This window comes from Diceros bicornis, chromosome 8, assembly GCF_020826845.1.
Source record: "Diceros bicornis minor isolate mBicDic1 chromosome 8, mDicBic1.mat.cur, whole genome shotgun sequence".
Classification (NCBI taxonomy): domain Eukaryota; kingdom Metazoa; phylum Chordata; class Mammalia; order Perissodactyla; family Rhinocerotidae; genus Diceros; species Diceros bicornis.
The window spans coordinates 31,811,036-31,825,101 of NC_080747.1; the positions used below are offsets into that span (position 1 = coordinate 31,811,036).

At 46.7% G+C, this 14,066-nt stretch overlaps 1 protein-coding gene across 3 annotated transcripts in view; it reads left to right on the plus strand.

Moving 5' to 3' along the window:
* Nucleotides 1-2,806: 2,806 nt before the first annotated feature.
* KLF3 (KLF transcription factor 3) overlaps nucleotides 2,807-14,066 on the plus strand; it is a 35,876-nt gene continuing 24,616 nt past the window's right edge. The window contains exon 1 of one of the 3 annotated variants that reach the window (XM_058546879.1): nucleotides 2,807-2,887. Coding sequence is in view for 1 of the 3 variants with exons in the window: in XM_058546878.1 (XP_058402861.1) it covers nucleotides 7,828-7,896 (69 nt within the window). In the remaining 2 variants the exon portion in view is untranslated. Of the gene's footprint in view, nucleotides 2,888-6,747; nucleotides 7,897-10,994; nucleotides 12,352-14,066 lie in introns of those variants that run through there. The other 2 variants (XM_058546878.1, XM_058546880.1) reach the window with 2 other exon arrangements.

Genomic DNA, 14,066 nt, shown 5'->3' on the forward strand with positions numbered 1-14,066 from the left:
AGAGGTGGGGAAAGTGAGTTGGAGGAAAAGAAAGGAAAGAAGCTCAGTGTTGCTGGAGAAAAGAGTGGGAGGGGAGGACAGCGAGAGATGAGCCTATAATGATAGGTGGAGGCCAGGTCCCTGGTGGTAAACTCTTGGACTTTATCTGGAGGGGAGCCATTAAAGGGATTGACAAGTTTAGATTCGCATTTTAGAAAATGCATTCTTTCTTCTGCTCCAATTCCTTTCCCACACTTCAGCCATGCTACAAAGCAGATGACCAAGGCACTGGGCAATAGGCTGGATGAGGGTAGTGGCCAAGGAGTGGGTAGTGATTGAGGAGGTCCAGGATTCAGTGAATGACAGGGCTGTGACCAGCTAGGGAGGGGGAGGAGTCAAGGATCACTTCAAGCAGTTCTGGTTTGGCCACCTGGAGGGATGGTGGTGTCCTTCACTGGATGGACTCATTTTTGTACAAGTTGTGTTTGAGCTGCCTCCCACAAGGCACTGACCACAGTGTGTTCATTAACCTTTTTTATGATTTTTCTCCTCCCCCACCTTCCATATCAAAGCCACTCCCTACTTATCTTGGATCACACTTTTCTCAGATAGATCTGTTTCACTCTTCTCTTTTGGGTCCACACCCACTTGAACAATGTAAAAAACATGGTTTATGTGCTTTAGGTTTTCACCACTCTGTGGCCCTCGAGTGAAGCCTATATTTTTTGAGCCCCTACTATGAGCCAGGCACCAAAATGCAAAACAATTACATCAGTCATCACTAATATGGTTTTTCAGCTAATACAAATCTAAGGCATCCAATCAGACATTTAATGATGTCAGTGATCAACGAATTGCAATTAGTAACTGACACGAATCCAACTTACTTTCTCGCATTTGTCTTTTATTCATTCAACAAAAACCCTTCACCCCTTTACCTTTTAAAGATTAATCTTATGGGACAGCGTGGCGCCACATGAACCGGTGTTAGTTCTGGGTCTTCTTTTATGTATGCGCATTTTTTACAATATGTAATTTCACTGCTTGAGGTTACCCGGTACTAATTTTATAATATTGTGTAGCTACATGATGGGGCTCGGAATACACTTATCTCTACGTTTTAAGTAGTACCATGCCTGCATGAAGCATCAAAGTGAGAAATGGTGAACTTCAAGGGCCTTTAAAACATCTTGAAACAATAAGAAGACACAGACTGAAGCAGGGGCGTTTTTAAACATTACCCAGGACTGAAACAATTGAACCAATTTGTCCTTTGTTCTTTTTTATTGTATTCTTTATTACATTAATACTGTTTAAAAAAGAAACTCAAAAAGCATTAAACTCGGGTACCAAGCTATACAAAGCCCTCCGAGGGGCCTGGCTCGGACGGAAAGTGCGTTTCCGCCGCCCGGCTCCGATCGCTGTGAAGGCCACTGAGCAAGCTCGCGCTCCGTCCCAGGGAAGCGACACGAAATGAAAGGTCACCGGGCCGAGCCCTCAGCTCGCCCCGACTTCTCCCTCCGGGCGGGAGGATCCGGCCCGAAGTTTGCCAAGTTTTCAGGCAGGCCCGGCTGAGCAAATGCCGCTGCTACCGGTCGCCTTTTCGCTCCGTGGCAGGCCCGGCCCGTGGGAAGTTTGCTTCGGGGGTCTCTCCCGGCCTTCTAAGAGAAGTCCTAGGAGGCGGGGAGTGCCACTTGGGCCGCCCCTGCCTGGGACGGGCGACGAGGTGGACCGGCGCCCCAGGGCACAAAGAAAGGGCGCGCTAAAAGGACGTCGAATGACCTTGGAAACTCAGGACCATTTTAGAGTTTGTCACCTCAACTGCCCTCCCCTTGGCCGCCGCTCTTCCTCTCCCGAATGCGCCCGCGTCCACCCGCTCCTTCCCCACCGGTGCCTTTTCCTGCTTTTTCTTTAAGGGAGTCGTAAGCCCGCGGCCCAGGAGGGGCCGCGCTGACCGCGGGGCCCAGCCCTTCCCGCCGCGCCCGGGGCCGCCCTTCCCGCCGGTGCCGGCTGATTGATGGTCACGGCCGGCCCGGGTCCCCCGCGAGCCGGGCTGTGTGTTTTGGAAGCGGCGCAGCGGGCTGCAGCCCCGTGACGCCCGGAGCGGGCAGCGCCGCCCTTCCTTCCCCCCCGGCTCGGGCGGCGGCGCGGCGGCGGGGCCGGGGCGGGCGGGGCGGAGGGCGGAGGGCGCAGGGAGGGGGCGCGGGCGGGGCCTCGGGGCGGGGGCGCGGGGCCGGGCGCGCCAGGCCGGGCGGGGAGCGGAGGGCGGGGGCTCCGGGGCGGGGGCCGCGCCGCGCACGCCCAGCCCCACGGCCGCGGCGCGCCTCGCGGGACAGGTTGGGCCGGCGGGGCGGCGCCCGGCTCCGGGGAATAATGCGTGTCTGTCAGGCCGTCCCCGGGTGACTGGGCGGGGCGGGGCGGAGGCGGCGCGGGAGGCGGGGGTGGCGGGGGAAGGGCGCAGGGCGGGGTGCGTGTTTGCGCGAGTGACTCGGCCGACCCCTCCGGCGGCTGCCTCCACCCAAGTGGGTGGGGATCCGCCCAGCCCGGGCGGCCGCGGCGGCTCCCTCTCCCCTCCCTGACCCTCCCACCCTGGGTCCCAGCCTCTACTTACCCCGCCAGCCCCGGGAGGCTCGCAGAGCGAGCGGCGCCGGCGTCATGTGACTGCCCGGAGTTGGTGCCAGGAGCCAGAGGGGAGCCAGGAGCGGAGCTGCGCGGAGCCCGGGCCCGACCGGAGCGCAGCGCGAGCGGCCGCCGCACGCGCGCCCGTCCCCGTCCCCGTCCCCTGCGGCCGCCGCCGCCCACTGCGCCCGGACTGGAGCGCTGACATTGCTGCATTCGCGGGGTCCAAGGCAGCCCGCATCCGGGCCTTTATTTCTCGTCTGCAGCGCTCAGCACCGCGCCTCGAAAAGTAAGTCCCTTCTCCCTCACCTTTCCTTCTCGGCCCGACTCCTACTGCCCCCCTTTTCGGCTCGTCCGGTTTCATTTTTTTCAGGGGGGCGCGCAGTGAATTGGTTGGGGGTGCAGCGCGGGGGTGGGGGCGCCTGTGGGCTTGGGAAAGTGCAACAGCTCCTCGTAGCCGGGGGTGGGGGCGGAGGGGGGGCGAGGGGGAGGGGGCCCCCGGGGTCAGCAGTTGAAAGTGTGGGATTGGGGAGGGCCACCGTGAAGATCCGCGAGTGCGGAGAGCGAGGGCTGCAGCGCCCGCCGCGGCCCCGGGGAGGGCGCGGGTGGGGGCTCACCTGTGTGGTCCCCCGGCCGCCGCCCGCCCGCCCGCGATTCCCTCCAAAGCCCCAGAAATCTCAGTGTTCTCCGCGTGTGGCAACGTTGTTTGGAGAAAGGTAGCGCCGAGGCCGCGCGCTCCTGCTCCTCCCCCTCCTGGTCCCCCACCCCCCGCTCCCGCGCCCTCCCCCTCCCCGCCCTCCGCCTGCGCCCCCCGCCGCCCTCCTCCTCGGACGGGGCGCGCGGCCGCTCGCCCGCTGGAGCAAACTTGGAGCAGCCTCGCGGGCCCTCCGGGAAGAAACTTAGGGCAATTGGGACTGGAGGCAGCATCCCATTCTCGGTTCTGGAACCCAGAGCTGCCAGGGCGTCTGGATCCTCGGGGGCAGGAGAAAAGAGCTGGCCGGGTTTGGAGAGCCCTCCTCGGGGGCACGGAGAGAACCTGCCGCAGTGCTTGGAGCGAGGATTGCAGCGTGGCTGGAGGCGGAGAGCGCCTTAAGCAACTGCCTGCGGCGTTAGGGACCCGAGCCGGGTGGGGAGCGAGGAACTGATCCCTGGACCTGGACCCTTGGGACCTACCTAACGTTTCAGAGTGGCTTTCTTGGAGATGGCAGATAATACCTGGAATTGTCAAAGCCACTTCTTTGGCAGATAACAAGGAGAATCTTTTCTGCTTTAAATTGAACGGCATCATACAATAATACTAGATGAAGGACATGTGAATGGGACTTACTTTTAATAAGGCGGGTTAAAAGGAAATTGGAAATTGCTCATTTTGTATTTCACTAAAATAAACGTTTTATGCTGAATTTTTTACTAACTCAGGACGTATTTTTCCGTTAATATCACCCAAGACACTTTAAATATATTAATTCTCACAAGAGTCTGGTACATGGGGAAAAGTATGAAGTGGTATGAATCTGACTTCATTTAGATTTAGTATCCGTAATTATTAAACAAAATCAAGTGGGGACGAGGGCAGTTGTTCATTATAAGTTTTTCCACAGAGCAATTTTGTGCTGTCCTTTTCAGAGTGTTTTATGTATGAATTAGAGGAGTATTTTTATAAGAGAAATCCAGCTGGATGATAATCTGTCTAACCCGAGGGAAGACTTGCTTTTAGGGGAAAATCTGAGAGCATTAACATCTCCAAAATTTGAGGAGTTAGTACTATTTTTTAAAGAAAGTGGACAAATGAGTTTCTTCTGGCTTGAAACATGGAGTATGTTAGTTGACATTAGGCTGTTAACAGAAAACTGAAGTGAGATGTTTGATTAATTTAAATTCCCTAGAGAAACATCTCAATTTCTACAGTCAGTGGGGTTTGCTGCAGAACAATTAGAAGAGAAAAGCCTAATGTACTATTGGTAAGTTCAATGAAGAGAAACTGTAAGAAACATTCTGCTTGTGTGAAGGAAAATGCAAGTATAAAAATCCTAATGTGAGAATAACAAAGAAAAGTAGCTATTTAGACCATAAACCCTTGTCAGATATAAAACACAGCCATATAACTTTGGAGAAAGCTATTGTTTTTTCACTGCAAAGTTTCTAAATTAAAACTCAATCTTCTGGTTGCTATGGGCACAGTGATGCCTTTTTTTTTTTTTTTTACCTGTAGTTATGTCTACACACAGATTCTTAAATCTCTAATAATGGAAACCTACCTGAGTTAAACAGACCTGGCTGACAAAATAAAGAGAAGTAATGGGAAAAGGACTGTGAATGGCTTTTACTACCTTAATACCAAAAAGAAAATAGACATTTTAGGATGTCTTGTAAAAATTGATACTCTATTCTACAGATTGTCTAACAATTTTGGATTAAATTAAATGTCAGGAACAAAATCACAGTCTCAAAAGGTGAATTTCTGTACATGTGTGTACGTGTAGCACAGATGTGCAGCTGTGTGCAAATGTTTATAACTATGCAGTTGAAGACTGAAAATTTGGGTTGCCTCTAGATGTCCCACGCTCTGTGTCTTGGAATTTAGTTCTGTGGCTAAGGGACACTTAAAATTGGTCCAATTTTCGGTTAGGTGGGATAACCCAATTGTAATCTGAATTGTTAACAGCAGTACTCTATCTTCATTTTCCTCATGATGCTCTGAGGCTGAACAATACTTATTACCCTAACCCAGAATTTGGTCATGGCTAGGGACCAGCCGTTGGGATGGGGGAGAAAGAGACAAAAGAAATCTGTAGGGAGGCTGGTGTTAATTAGGAAGGTCTCTGCTGCTTGTATATGATAAAATCACATGTTCACTTATGATGTTTACTGTATGTGGAAGCTCCTATTTGTAAATAGGGCAGGTCCCCTGTATAAAGCTGGTGTTATTATTCACACCCATAGAACAAACACCTCCACCAACCCCCATCCCCCGTTGTCTTAAAAAACTCCAGCTGCTCATGAATATAGGGTCAGGGAGGGCCGGCTAAATGTTTCTCTGTGCTTTCTCTCCAGCACAGCCAGCAGAGCTGTTTCCTGTTCTTTGTTTCAAGGCTGGGGTTTGCGTCATACATTCCAAGTGGCATATGTGTGCTCTTTCCTGTTTCAGGCTGTTTTCTGGTAGATCAGTAGCCCAGACCAGGCCATGGTCCCTGCCCCTAAACTCCCTATCCCCACCCTGGGAGTTATCATGTCTCTGCACACTTGCGATTGCTTAAGATGCCTGTGTTATGTCATAATGAGAAGTCAGTTAACCTTTTTACATACACCCTTTGCTCCAGTATGTTTATATGGGTGAATACATACTTTTGTCTTTTTAAATTTTTCATTGCCAAATTGTAATTTTAAGAAATTTGTGTGCATATTGGCTAGAAATCTAAAGGAGGTTGTATTTGTTTGTTTGTTTTTCATTCTGGTTTTGAAGTGGGTAGCGTGTTTGTTTTCAGATTGGCGTTTTGCCCTGAAGCTGTCAATTTTGGATCAGGATTATCACCTTACAGTTTAGAAGATGTAGCATTATCTGAAAGATGTGGCCCACCCTTCTTCACATTAATACAGGACGCTCAAGGCACAGGCTTCATTGGATGGAGAACTCAAGCAGTCTTGGCAGCCTAGGCTGACTCAAAAGTCTTGCTTATGTTTAAGGAAAAAATCTTTAGAGAAAGTATTGAAGCAAAGCATAAGATACATTGAGAAAACTGCAGGATTATTTCTTTTTGAAGACAAAGATTTAAATACTAGGATAATTTTTTTGAAGGTGAAGATTTTACTGTATCCTAGATCTGATTTCCAAACTGTTTTAAGAATAAAAAGCTCAAAGAAAAGGAGAACTGGAAATAAATTCATTTAATGATAATTTGGAAAATTTTAATCTAATCTTTTGAAAACAGAAGAATGCTTTTGTTTTTATTGTTTTACAATAACAACTTTTTCATAACACTTTTTTTTCTTTTTGTATGTGTATTGGCAGTTAAGTTAACAAATTTCTGGGTTAACTATTTAAAACCTACTTTAACAAATTATTTTTCTCTTGATTCTTCAGAAAATAAGTTTTAAAGAAATGATCAGAAAAAACTTTTGGCAAGTTGTTTTTTTTAAACTTATTTTTGGATTTTCTTTAAAATCTAAAGGGATTATCTACAACGTTCTCTAATGGAATTAATTCAGAGTTGCTGAGGCAGCAAATTAGACCCGATCCTCCCCAAAATTGATGATAATAGTACTTTGGTTTTAACTTCATGTCCCACCACATTCTTTATGGATAAAGGGATATATATAATATGATATTAAAAAAGCTACTAGAATAAATGGTAGGCTACTGATAACCTTCCATGAAAAAAGGTGGAAGTTTTGGAAAGTCTCAATAAGAATTTTCCTTTCTCCTTTGGAAGAAGCAAATTTGAAATATTAACCTGACTTGTAGGACAAGAGGCCTTTAAACTAAAATCATAAGTAAACCCAAATTGAAGCAACGTTTTTTGTTTTAGTTCCAAAGTTGTTAACAATCCACCTAGATTTGGTAGACAGACTCTTTATTTGGCTTACCCCAAATCCTTGCCTCACCATTTGGGGAGAGAGGAAGTGGTTAATAGAGATGATTAGGGTCTAACATATTCTATCAGAAAAAAAATTTTTGCAGGCTTTTAAATGCTAAGCTAAGCAATTGAAAAAATTATACCAGTCTGATAGTTACTATAATTACAATAAAAAAAATGGGAATGATATAGTTTCATCTCTTGACCCTGCAAATCATTATTCCTAATTTAATTCCATTTTATCTCCATCCCCCCATTAAATACTTGCCTTCTTAATATTTCCAAATCAACATTTTTGCTATAATGAACAGCTTTCTTAAGTGGTACTTCCAACTCTGTTTTCACACCCAGTTGTGTTTTAAAAAATAATAATAAAGTAAATACAAGCGACCTCAACTTTTAAATACTAGAAATTATATTATTCTGGAAATTGGGTTTCTTTCTGAAGTGCTTCATTTATCGTTGATTCTAGCTTTAAAAAAAAAATCCCTAGAATCAAAGAACAATTGATATCTGGCTTGCTATATACGTAATATTCTAGTCAGAATTCATCTTGGGGTAAGTTGGAAGAGAAAGATTATGATGGTTTTTAGCATTCTCGTTTTCAAGCCTGATCTGTCCCTTTCTTCGACCCGGTTTCTCATCTGAAGCAGTAATGCCAGAGCTCAAGACAGGAAACCAGACAGCAGTCTGCCCTGATAAGGGAGAGCATTGTCTACAGGAGGTAGCCTTGCTTTTCTTCCCCCCTCAACTCTCCTTCTTTGAAATTAAGTAGTAATAAAAGAGACACAATGCTGTAGACACAGTTTCTGAACCAGGACTAGGGCTGTTTTTTCCTAAAGCAAAAAAAAATATCCTTTTAACTGGCGCTCTGCTTTTTCTGGAATGTCACCATAGTTCAATGGGACATTAAAAAAAATATAGGTATGTTTTAATCCCTCAGTCAGCATGTTTCATAGTAAAGTTCTTTCTCTAGCAAAACAGGTTCCTGGAGCTTTTTGAAACTCACTCCATTGTGTTAGCAGACCGAATACATTATCATTTCCCCCATCTAATTATTAAGGGGAGCTGGGGACTGAACGTAGCACAGTTAAGTGGCCCTTCCGCCCATGCATTCCGTGTAACCCTGCGTCTAGCTCTTAGCCTGACTGCCAGGAAGGGGGTGCTTCCTGAGGCAGCCCCCCTTCCAAGAGGATCCTGAAGAGCCCACCTTAGCCTGGGACGTGCTCAAGAGGGTTGCCAATCTCTGGAAGGCCTGGGGATCTCCAGGGATGGCCTGGAGCTAGTCGCGGCCTGGAGCTAGTCGCAACCCGGATCAGTGGAGTTTGGCCAAATCTAGATGTAAGAGATCAAGTGGACATTGAGGTGTCCACTTGACATTCTACCCTGGAGAGCGACCTGTGAATCAAGTGTGTGTTTTTCTTCTTTGGCCTATATGCTCTTCTTTCTACTAACTACTGTTCTTTGAGTCTAATCACTGAAATCAATCTCCTTTATCTGTTCTTGCACTTTACACCCTGGTACCTTCCAAAGCTTTGTACCCCAAAACTACTTTCATTTGTAACTTCAAGTTCCTGTTCTGCTTAGTTCTCCAAACAAAGGAGTTATTCTGTCTCAAGCCTCCCAAAGTTTTCACATTTACTCTGCATTTTAGGTTTTAGAAGATGATTTTTGGGCCAGCTTCACCGGCCCCTGGGCAGATTCTCCTTGTGCAACACCTGCCGTACAATCATACTGAAGCCCTTGCCCTTCATGTTATCCTAGCATGTGAGAAGTGCAGTTGGCCATCCATTCATTTATTCATCTCACAAGTATTTATTGAGCACCTACTCATTAGAGCAGATTACGTGCAGCCATTATTCCTAGTTACGCCACAGGATGGAGTAGGTCTGGAGTGATCTAACCTGAAAACGCATTTTGAAATTTTAATTGCCCTCTGGAACCTCCCCATGGTACTGCCTAACATGGACTAGTGTGGCACTGCACACATCCCACACCCTCCGGACCAGGGGTGTGGTCCCAGGATAAGATGACTTGACTTAAAAGCCGATCCCACAGCACAGATGCTGAAGCAGAAGAGAAAGAGCCCTGGGTCTGCAGGCAGACACACTTCTGTTCTTGGCTGCAGCTCCAACCAGCTCTGCGAATTTGGGCGAGTCATTTCACCTCTGTTCCTGCATTTCCTCATTTCTAAAATGAGGATGAGGACCTGACCCTTCCACCTTTGTAGAGTTATTATGAGGATTTCCGTAGTTACTTGGGTAAAGCTGCCAATTTTTCTCAGCAGTTTTATGGACCAATTGCAGGTGCATTGGCTAGGAAGAATAACAGCCTAATTTGGGGCCTTCAGAATGTGTCTTTTGATCTTGTGTCCAAGCATGCATGCTAAGAGAGGGTAGGCAGCAGGGGCCAGTTGGAAGGAGTTGAAATCGCTGCTACTGTATGTACACTGTCCTCGCGTTCCATATCCGCCATGGACAGATTTGTTCGCAGAAATCAGTATCCCTCTATTACTGTTTGTGGTGTGACATTGTCCTCTGCCCAGGGGGCAGTAGAGTGTGGTGCCCAGTCCACCAGCTTTGAAGTCAGACTACTTTGGATTCAAATTCTGGCTCTACAACTTAGCAGCTGTGTGATCTTGGACAGATTACTTGACCTCTCTGTTAGTGTTCTCGTGAGTAAAATGGGAAGGTAGCACCACTTCATAGGCATTAAATGACACAGTCCATGTAAAGAACAGCACCTAGAAATTGCCAATCATGAAGGTGGTGATGATCAGCAGGAAACCTGTGACATCACTTAGCTCCTGGCTTTCCTTGGTAAACAGAAGTATCCTTTGAAAGAAAAAAACCTAGTGTTTGTTACACACACACAGACACATACACCCTTCTCCTGCAGTTGCCTCTTTTCTCTCTCTCTCTCTGTCTCTTTTCTATTTTAGGTTTTAAAACAGAGAGTAGAGACCTTGACACTACACTTGCTTAGAAGATCTCTCTGAGTGGGTGATAAAAAATTGTTTGAGGGTGATACTGAAGGTCTCTGGAGGACCCATGACAGGCAAGGTTAAGGGTAAGAGCAATAACTTCTTTGAGGAAGTTTGGTTTAATAGATTTCCTTTAGGCTTAGGCCCCCTCACCTCTATTACTTATTTAAGGGAGATTTCAACTGCCATCAAAGGGAAATGACTGTAGAACTCCTACTATGGGCTGAGTGCTCTTATATTCTCTGCTTATGCTTGACACAAAAACTTCTTTTGTGAACAAGCCTGATCTCCTTTGGGGAGTGAGAGGGAGCCTTCTAAGGAAGTGTAAGGCGCCCGTGCCCTTCAGGTGCTCCCAGTCCAGGTGGTGGTCTGACACACACCTTTTGGAAAGTTACAAGGCCCAGCCTGTCTAGGTAAGAAGAGGCAGCCTCAGATCTACCAGGGCGCAGTCAGCTGGCTGCACAGAGTAGGGAGGGCCTTGAGCTGGTCTTTGAAGAGTTAGGAGGATTTAGATAAGCCGGAAGGAGACAGGGCATTCCATGCTGGTTGCCCAGCATCAGGGCCAAAAATGAACAAAGGCATGGGGGGTGTTGGGGGGAATCAGGGCAGCCAGCATGAAGGGTGCTTGTTGGAGCAGGGGGGAAGCTGGTTGGAAGGGGGTGCTGAGTGTGAGCGCTTGAGCATTGGAAGAAGGTTTGTGAGCTCGGAAAAGACTAGATGAGAAGAGGGCTTTGAGCAATGTAGGTCGCAAATGGGTCTGGATGGATTGGAGGGGCTAAGGGAAGGGGGTGGGGAGACCAGTGAAGGAAAAACCCCAGTAACGTAGTCTTGAGCCACTGAGGGCCTGGCCCCTGATGGCAATAGCAGAAATGGAAAGAAAAGTTGGTGAGGAGGGCTTAAAAGATGGCCTCTAGGTTTCTGTGGTGAATGACCAGAAAATAAGGCAAATGGGAGGTGAGGGGCCGTGGGCAGCCCTTTCAAGTCAGGAGCAACAAGGAGGAGGATTTGGGTTTGGGACACGTTGAATTGATTCTCTTACATAGCAGCGGTTCAAAATGCTTTTCTGTTTCTTTCTGTTTACTTTTGAAGGGAGAGGGCAGTATTAGCTCATGGTTTCATATCCAGAGGTTCTGTGGCCCTATGAGATAAACTTTTCATGGAGGATCTTCAGGAGCTGAGGGAATTACCGCCACCCTGACGATCCTTTCTGGTTATTTTTAAGGTTCCTGACATCCCTGCTCAGGCTGGAATTTCCAGGAACTGACTGCTGACCAGAGCTAATTGGTCCCTCCCAGCCTCCCCCGCCCTCTAGGGTGGGGCCGCATGGGTGGAGTCCCCTTAGGGTGGAGTGGGGTGGGTCTCGAGTGATAGGACACCGAGCAGAGAGGCAGTGTGGCCTCAAGAAGCCCTTCTGGGGCTGATTATATAACCCGTCACAGAAGAGCATTGTGAGGGCTTAGGCAGGCCTTGCAAGATATGCACACAGCAGGATCACAGATTATAGATATTTTTCAGTTGATCTTGGGTTGCTTGCCCTTAAAACTAAAATACAAAATTGTCAAAGAGCATTAAGAAGGAAAACAAGTGTGTAACCTTAGTAGAGAAAATGATTAGCATTTGTTAAAATTTCTTTAAGAAAGGTGTAAAACACTACTAAACAGGTGGCATTGAACTTGAGAGTTTACCCAAAGGGTATGGGCTTGGGTTTCCCCACCCCACCCCTGCTTTGCAGGGCCTCCTGTCTGGAAGTGTGTCGGGATTCTGCTTGGTTCTTACCTTTGCACCTGTCCTTATTTACATGCAAAATCTATTGCTTCACTCGGTCTTTCCGAAGTACAGGGCGTGGGCAGAATCTTATCTGAAGCCATGTCCTGTTTGGACAAGTTGGACTTGCCTTGGCAACTCTCCATAGGGTGGAGCAGATGGGTGGAGGCAGGAAAGTAAAATTGGGTGGCTTGTTAGCAGAGAGAGGAGAGAGGGCGGATTGTTTGCTCACTGGATCATTATATTTAATCTGAAACTAAATAATTAACTTCTTTCCCATTTACAAAACATCTTGATGCAAAATAACGAATCTAATTTATGAGGGGCAAAGATTTAGAAATACTCCGTGGAATTTTTTCCTTTCAAACCAAGAGTAGAAGACTGAGGTGGGTGAAAATCATCGAGTGACATGAGAACGGGACGCGTTGCCAGGTAGGTGCCAGCATTTGGCTGTTCTAAAAGGAGCCTCCAGCTTAAAAATGCCTACTGAACATCTGTTGCCTGTCTCCTTGTATTTCTGGCCAGAGCAACTGCCATTAAATATTCCACTCGTTCGGAGCTCTTGAGTTTGGACACAGAAGTGAAGAAAGAAGTTTCTTTGGAAAGGAAGTTTAGCTACAGAGATGTTGCCTGCCTGCCCTGGTCCTCCTCTTGACCAAGAATTAAACACACACACACACAGATGATTTTTTTTCTTTTTTCTTTTTTCCCCTGAAGTTCCTTTGGGGAGTGAAGGGTGGGGGAAGGTAATGTGTAACATGCTTCCTCCTTTGACATCCGAACACTCGGGAGAGTTAAAAAAAAGGCGCTTGCAGATGGTGTGTTGGTTTGATCATACTGTTTTTCTCCTTACACCTGGTTGAGGTCAGCTAGGAAACGAAGATTTGCTTTGAGGGAGGCGGGTAATTTGGAGCTTTCGAGTCAGGCTGGGTTGGGGGAGGATAATGCAGGGACCCTTTGAGGATCTAAAGAAAGAAAGATATGGAAAGGGCATAGAAAGGGAAATGAGACAGGAGAATGTCAAAGGCAAATCCTGCTGTATCACCAAGAAACTTTGCTTCACATAGACACACATTCCCTCTCTCTCTCTCTCTCTCTCTCTCTCTCTCTCTCTCTCTCTCTCTCTCTCATGCTTGTAAGGAAGGGGCAGTCATTTATAAGGTTGTTTCTGTAATAAAACATGCTCTGGTTTCAAGACAAGCTGCTTTCAAAGAGGTTTGGTTAAATCATAACCTCCTCTTACATTAACGGCTGTGTGTATTTCTGAGCTCTGTAGCTCATTTGTACCCTCATAAACCAGTTGTCGAGGAGGCCTCATAGATGACTGAATAGGACTGTGAGACGGAACTATATTGCTTCTGAAACTTCATGTAAATGATTCACCAAAGCTTTTTAATACATAATCATGCAGTTTTCCATTTTGGCCAAAATCTGACCCTTATTTTAACGTCTGAAAAGGCAGAAATATAAGTGGAGAGAGTGTGAAGGGAAATCTGTTTCTTCCTTTTGGAGGAAAATTTAGTTGTATTGGCCCTTCCTAGCAAAAATAACACAGCTGGGGAAGGTGACATTTGCTCCAGTTACAGAAAATTATTTTGGCAATGATGATGTTCTTATATTTTTGCTTTTAAGCACCTCGATAACAGAAGTTTTTTTAAAACCAGTTTTGCCCCTTTTCTCTTTTAAATGCAGTTTTATTATCCTGGGATGGCTTAGTTTACAATGCATTTCTGCTAAGCTAGTTAAATACAACTAAGATGTAAACGTGTTTATGGTTGGAAAGTAGTTGTAAGAAAACACAGAACCACATTTGGGGCCTCCTCATCTCTGTGATACCCACAAAAAATGGTTAACAGAATTCCTGAGCCTGGTTAAAACCCACTAGGTTTAAAGACCCTGATGCTGGCAAACTCAGTTTTCTGCCCGTGTCCTGGTCTGTAATACCTGTTTTATTGTGCCACCTACTGGTTCTACTTAAGATTGCTGTCACTGTTGTGTAATAGATTTTCTGCAGCATTTGTAGATTTAGCATTCTTGTAAAATGATGCTAATATCCCCAGCGCACTGAGCTGCCCATGGGTAACAAAGGCCACTAAGTTTAGGGACCCTCATTCTTCCTGTGCTTCCATTATTTCTCGGCTCTACGG